Here is a 7,855-nt window from a genome sequence, read left to right on the forward strand (position 1 = left end):
GAGGGGGAGGAGGGTTCACGGTTCAAATTTAGAGCACGATTACTGTTGGATTTACCACGGATTAATCCGCCGGTAAAGCTTCACGGGTGCTCCAAAACGCAAGGTTTCACTAATCAAGTTACCGTCGGATTTATATAGATCCGATGGTAATCCTTGCACCAATTAATCTTTTTTCCCTCTAATTATTACCGGCAAATTTACTATTGAAAAACGAATTCAACGGTAATTTTTTTACCTGACGAATTTATTGCCAAATCTGCCGATAAATTCAACGCTAACATCTGCCGCTAAATCTGACGATATTCAGCAGTTTTCTTGTAGTGTATTTTAAAAGTTATTTTTTGTTTAATTTACCAAATAGAAATTACAAATTTTAGAAAGTTTTTTTTTTCAAAAATCAACTTTAATAAGTTATTTTCGAAAAGCAAAATTTTTATTCTTCAATTTTTATGCTATTAGTAAATCAAATTATTTTTACTTGTTAACAAGGTAGATGGTTATGAGAAATAAAATAAACATTAAAAATTAAAACTTTTATCATCAAGCTTAAGCATGATTATATTGTATCATGCATTAATAATTAGATTTAAAATTTATTTTGATAAATTTTTCTTCTTTTAATATTATGACAATTAAAACAAGTTAGGAAACAGATATCTTTCATCTTGTATTCTTGTTAGTTACCTATTCTAACATTGAAAATTTGATTAGATACAAGGGAAAGGACAAGTTGAGCACGCGCATAGTTTTTACTGCAATTACAATAATGTAGGCGTGGTGTCTTTTCATAAGTTAGGTTTTCGCTTATCAACGCGATTCTTAAGAAGCATGGTTGTTTGTTACATTATTTAGAGGTAACTTTAGCCCCACCTTATTGGATTTTTTTTAAATAAATATTTTGAATATTTTATTACCAATATATATATAATTTGGATAAAATTTATGTTTTTATATTTTATTATTTATTTAGTATAAATAAATTAATTATGAGTATATCTTGTAAGGTCCCACATCAGTTGGGGAGAGGAACGAAGCATGCCTTCTAAGAGTGTGGATACCTCTCCCTAGCATGATGCATTTTGACGAGTGATGTGGGGAGCTTCGGCTATAATCCCTATCCTCAAAGGCAAAACCGTGAGGTCTTGTGTGCCAAAGCAGACAATATCGTGCTAGCAGGTGGTCTGGACTGTTACAGATGGTATCAGAGCCGAAGCCCGGATCGATGTGCTAGTGAGGGCGCTGGGCTCCCTTAGGGGGTGGATTGTAAGGTCCCATATCGGTTAAGGACGGGAACGAATCATGCCTTATAAGGGTGTGGATACCTCTCCCTAGCATGACGCATTTTGACAAGTGAGTGTAGGGGGTTTCAGCTATCATCCCTATCATCAAAGGCAAAACCGTGAGGCCTTGTGTACCAAAGCGAACAATATCGTGCTAGCGGATGGTCTGGGCTGTTACAGATGGTATCAGAGCCAGGTCCCGAATCGATGTGCCAGCGAGGGCGCTGGGCTCCCTTAGAGGGTGGATTGTAAGGCCCCACATCGGTTGGGGAGGGGAACGAAGCATGCCTTATAAGGGTGTGGATAACTCTCCCTAGCATGACGTGTTTTGACAAGTGAGTGTGGGGGGTTTCGGCTATCATCCCTATCATCAAAGGCAAAACCGTGAGACCTTATGTGCCAAAAGCGGACAATATCGTGCTAGCGGGTGGTCTGGGCTGTTACACATTTCATATTAAGGAGATAAGCACTAATTTCAAAATAAATTGACTTACTCCACGTATTTGTAAACGAGATCTATTTATAATTAATTCGTTTATACTATAAATTAGATATGTATATATAAGTATAAAAATATTAATAATTTAATTTAGATCGATTTTTAAAAAATTGATATATTTTATTACTATTTAGATCCAATGAAATATTAATAAATGTTATAGTTCCATCATTAAATTTGAAAAAATTCAAATATAAGAACAGTTATAGAAATTGTGTTTGTTTTGTTAGCGCCAAAATCCTCTCCCACTGCATGCATGTTTCATGTTTTCTAATTTCTCATGTTTTACGTTTCTACTAAACAAAGGATTCGATGGTCTCAGAACGTTTGGACTATTAAATAGTCCCATAACAAAACATGTTTTTTAAGTTTTTTAGTAACTACTAAATAGTCTTTATCTAATTTTAATTACATATTAATCCTTTATATATTATTTAATTATAAAATCTATTTTTTATTTTATAAATTATTATTTTATTATTCATCTATCATGTTTATTAATAATCAAAAACAAAAACAATAACAATATTAGATCTTCTATTAATTGTAATAATCTTTTTGGCAATTCTAATCGATTAAAATTTTATCCTTGATCTGTTACATCCGTATAGGGTTGTGAAATCGTGTTTCTAAGAAAATCAATCGATTGGATTCACAAAACAATCCATTGAATGTCAGGTTTCCCATAATTCAATCGATTGGAATTGATACACAATCGATTGAATTTTGTGAGACTTGTGGGCTTTCTCTTATTCAATCGATTGTTGGTGTTACCCAATCGATTCAACTCATGTCTAGCAATATGGGTTTTCACAATTCAATCGATTAGTTGTGTTACCCAATCGATTGACTTACTCTATTATAATGATATACCAAAATCTACTCGATCGGAATCATAATACAATCGATTCAAGTTTGCACGGATTAATGGTATTTTCAAATTCAATCGATTGGTATTATAATACAATCGATTGAAATGTGACGTGAATAAGGTTTTTTTTTCTGCATTCAATCGATTGGTGTTATAATACAATCGATTGAATTTTCATCTGCCCTATATATTATGCCAGATAAACTATCTGTGTTCAGCTTCCCTCCATTTCTGCATAACCTCTTTTCTCTCTCTAAATCCAGAAAGCTTCTCTTTTCATCTTCTCCAATCTCATCAACACCGGTTTCGAACCACATACATATTATTAAACCTCATCCAAATTTTTACAAAACCCACCGAACCAATATCCCCAAAATGGCCAGAACTAAAAACGCAAAGAGAGCTAGGGTTGAGGGTGAAAGTTCTACATCCGCTAGACTAGTTGCTTCATCCCATTACATGGCAAGGTGGTTGCTGTCTTCGAGAGCATTGAATAACTATGTGGAAAAGTTTAAGTCAAGGGCAATTGTTCCTCCCAGGTATATAACAGCCGATTTCATTCATGGTAGACATTATAATTTGGTCTGGAATGCTTTGCAAACACAGCACTTGACTAAATTTGTACAAACTAAGGATGAATATTATCCCCACTTGATTAGGACTATTTATAGTACTTTAAATTATGTTGTTCTTGAAAGTGATGAAGAAGATGAGGAAGTAATGCCGCTGATTGAGTTTGATTTAGGATCACAGCATTATAGAGTTATTTTGGAACAATTAGATAAACAATGAAATTTAGTTTCTCACGTGGCAAAATTTATTAGAGGTATTGCGACAAATGAGGAATGAGGTCAATATGATAGATTGGTTGGTTTGCAGAGTTTGTAGTATGAGGATTCACACATAGATGCTAGAGGTAATATAAGTTGCAGTGGTTTGGGTAATGAGCAGCGTATATTGATGTATTTGTTTTCATACATGTTGATTCCAAGAAAACATAATCACGGAATCTTGTTTAATGAAGATATTCTAGTGCTTTGGGCTATGGTGACCGTAAAGGAGATAAACTAACCTTATTTTATGGTTCATCATATGCTTGAAATGAAGAGCGAAAAATTAAGTGTTAGTTCAGGATATGCTTGCCAATGGACCAAGATTTTCAAATGGCTTAGAATTGACTTGAGTGAAGAGAAAAGTATCATCTTGAGTAATGTAGCGAAGATTGATGACAGCACTCTAAGAAAAATGGGAAGAAATCCGGATGCCCAAGAACCTCAGGCACAAGGACAACCACAAGACCCTGAGGTGCAAGCACAATCCCAGGAATCCCAGCACCACCGCCTCCTTTGCCAACAATATGAGATTTGATGGATGAATTGCGAAGCATAAGATTATACATTGACGAACAATTTGCTGAGATGAGGCAGCATCAGGACAGGCAAACTCAAGCTACTAATCATTAAGGGGAAGCAATTGATCCTCTATACACTAATCTAGGCATTACAGACCCAAGGGACATCATTCCAAGGCGTGGAAATTGAAAGGGCTTGTAAACATTTAAATTGTTCTTAAAATCAATTGAGATATGCAATCAATCGATTGAAGTAGAAAACTAATCGATTGAAGAATGCGTGAAATCCACTATGGTATGCATTCAATCGATTGTTTTATGCATGAAATTGATTGAAGTATCTTCAATTATGTATTCAATCGATTGGTTAAAGCTTGAACACATGTGTAGTGCTATTCAACTAGATTCCTCTAGTTTTCCTTGATAGTTTCAATCGATTGTTTTGTTCCTGTTTTTGTTTTCCTATTAGTGACCTGTCCATCACCATCATCATCATCATCATCATCATCATCATCATCATTGTTATTATTATTATCAGATTTTAAGTATTTATCGACTTAAAATAATTATAGATAAGATATAATCATATTAATTTAAAACTCACTTGGTTAAATTTTAAAATAAAAATCAAGATAAAATTTAATTTATATTTGATTTTAACTAAAGATAAGATAACATGATGATTTTTAGGATTGCATACTTAGTTTAAAAATTAAAAAATAGATAGAATTGAAATTTAACTACCTTTATATATATATTCCCTTAGCTCACTCCAACTAACTTTTTATACTTTGACAAATTATTTCAAATATTGATCATTCAACTAATTTTAATCATACAATATTCTTCAATTGATATCAATCATGGATATTCCTCCTAACAAGGATTTAGTGCCCAATCATGAATATTCTTCGGTTCGGTATACATATCGCCATCAACTAAACCATTAGCTTCCTCTTCCATAACGTTGTTGTCAATGTCCTTTTGCCAAAGATATGTTGTCTTTTTATGTCCTTCCATTTGAGAAATACTACAACGTTGCCGCTTCTTCTTAGATGGTTGTCTAAACTTACATTGGTTTGATACACATACGGATTGCTACTTTTAGCTACACCTGACTGAGGTTGCTTACTGCCTTCGTCTGCTGCCTTGTAAGATGAATACAATCCCATAATAATGTCACGTGTCTCTTCAAATCTTTCTGGGATTTTAGCTGCAACAATGGCTAATTGTTTAGAAAACTCCATTAAGGCACTTTGATGACTAATAACAACAGCATCCCTGGTGAACCCACTTGCATCATTGAGTGCTGATTTCACCTTCTTTGTCCATCTATCCAACACTAATGACCGGGAAATCTCACAATGTCTCTGTCAACCAAAACTTTCACAATATGTTCACAAGGAATTCCAAATGACTCCATTCTTAAACAATAACACATGAAGATAATTTCTTCTTGACGAAATTCAATAGTCTACAGAAAATTGGGTCTCCCATGCTTACACACAATGTACTTTAAGCAATCATCGTGATTCTCTACGTTTAGCACCTGCATTGATCCAACTCTAGAAAGAAATGGCCGAAACAATAGAAATATCTCATGAGTGTATACCTCAGTAGCTAATCTCTCTAGAAACTCTATATAAGTCTGCATGACGGGCACCCCACGTGTAGATTCATAATCAGCATTAAATTTTTTAAAGCGCAAGTGTGCAATACACCTTTGAAAATGCTCTACAAAACTTGTCAAATCATACCGTGACCCCACATATCTTGCCACAACTAAGTGTAAACCTTCATATCTTGAGGTAGTTCTAAAGCCAGCAAAAAAAATTACCTCTTATATATGCAGTAGCACACATATGCTTCTCTTTATACATGTTGTTCACCCACAGCTTATCCTCAAAGCCAAATTCTTCAATAAGCTGAACCCATTTCCGCTTAAACACGAGAATCTCGTAGTCTCCTAACATGATTTTCTTGAATTTAGATGTAAATGATGGATTTTCAACATTACTAGTCGCATTTTGAATAAGGTGCCAAGCGCATAATCTATGTCTGACTTCGAAAAATACATCTCTTACTGCATTCCTAATCGCCATGGCCCCATCAATTATTATTGAGGCCGGGGTCTTACCCTTCATTGCAAACATGAGCTGACGCATGAGCCAAATATATGTATCAGTAGTTTTGTCCACAATTAACGCAGCAGAAAAAACAATTGTTTAGTTGTGGTGGTTAACCCTGCTGAATATGACTAATGGACAACTATACTTATTCTTCTTGTACGTGGCATCAAAAGCAATAACATCCCCAAAGCATTGGTAGTCTAGTTGGCTATTTCCATCATACCAGAACAAGTTACGAAACAAACCTCTTGAATCATGACATGCCTTGAAATATAATTGTGGATCCTTCAACCGCATATCCTCCAACTTCTTCAACACTCGAGCTGCATTACCAGAAACTTGACGCCTTTGCCTTGCAAACTCATTGTACATATCTCTGGGACCATAATCAATAAATTCATACCCGTCTGCTTGACTAGCTAGAAGACCAAATATCTGTGAAGTGCTAATCCTGAACTTTAGCATGTTCATCATTTGCATAATATCTGCCTCTGACATTTTTCTATGGGCAGGCAATATAGCACTGAATTGTGTATCCAATAGAACATGGTTGTGTTCGTCAGAGAAATAAAAGATATGCCACCTTCCAGTTTCAGGTACAAAACATCCGTTCGGGCTTCACACCCAGTTCTTGTTTCCAATCTAGGCTCCTTGCTTTTTTTTCCATCGTATAATACTTCTCCTCCCTGAATCTTGCCTATGACATACAAAATTTTGTTTGTAAACCTCGCCAATACTATTCTTGAAAGTCTTACTCTTCCTTGCACTAAAGCCCTTTGACTTTGTGTACTTTAGATAAAAATCAAATGCAAGCTGCAAAGTAGAAAAGTGATATTTACTAATTTCCTCCACACAATTTCACTGAAATTCAAAATTGTAATGTCTTGCACGGAGTCAACCGCATAAGCAACTTCAAGGGTATCTTCTGACGGATCAGATTCAGAAAAATACACTCCCTTAGTAAATTCATCTCTGAAATCTTGTTCGGATTCATTTTGTTCATCCATCATATCTTGGTCACAAACTAGCTCTTCTTGTTGGTTAATGTCATCGTCCTCCTGGCTCATCCATCTCAATGTTCCTAAATATATCTGACATCTTAAAAATATCCAATAAAAAAAATTTCAGTACACTACGTCTTATAACATCAAAAAAACTAAATAGCTTCCAATATTACATCAATGTCCTAAATCCAAAACGATTACATAAATGAGTCGTTTTGCCATATAACTATGTAAATCAAAGCAAACAAATTCGATTTACACTCATTCTATTTATTTATTGGTATAAAATGAGATAACTACATAAATTTTGAATAAAATATACTAATTAGGTTATCTTTTTAATTATATTTTTATTAACAATTTTTATTTTAATAATATATTTAATACAAATGAATACAAATGTTTTATATATACACATATAATGGTTACATACTAGTACATTTTTTTATTCTAAAACAAAATTAAAAAAATAAAAAATGTTGAAAAATTGCTGTTGTTTTTTAATTTTTTTCTAAGAAGCACAAATAAGCGTATCCAATGGAAGTGTTTGAATTGCTAGACTTGGTAGTTAAATATTTAATATTTAAAATATTATTATTTTGAGTAATATTTAATAATTTTTTTAAAGGTGAGTACCCGTGATATAATTCGTAGCTAGTTGCTTCAATTTAGAGATTTGATAAAATGTTAATTGATTCGATTTGCTATGACGCTCAACCTA

General features: G+C 33.9%; 1 protein-coding gene across 1 annotated transcript in view; it reads right to left on the reverse strand.

Moving 5' to 3' along the window:
* Positions 1-6,628, reverse strand: part of LOC107607373 (protein FAR1-RELATED SEQUENCE 4-like) — a 21,590-nt gene extending 14,962 nt beyond the window's left edge. Inside the window, exons 1-4 of the mRNA XM_016309339.1 lie at positions 6,245-6,628; positions 5,839-6,157; positions 5,614-5,735; positions 5,075-5,371 (exon numbers count right to left, since the gene is read on the reverse strand). Of these exons, the coding sequence (XP_016164825.1) occupies positions 5,075-5,371; positions 5,614-5,735; positions 5,839-6,157; positions 6,245-6,628 (1,122 nt within the window). The remainder of the gene's footprint in view (positions 1-5,074; positions 5,372-5,613; positions 5,736-5,838; positions 6,158-6,244) is intronic.

The sequence above is a fragment of the Arachis ipaensis genome, chromosome B01 (genome assembly GCF_000816755.2).
Source record: "Arachis ipaensis cultivar K30076 chromosome B01, Araip1.1, whole genome shotgun sequence".
Lineage (NCBI taxonomy): Eukaryota > Viridiplantae > Streptophyta > Magnoliopsida > Fabales > Fabaceae > Arachis > Arachis ipaensis.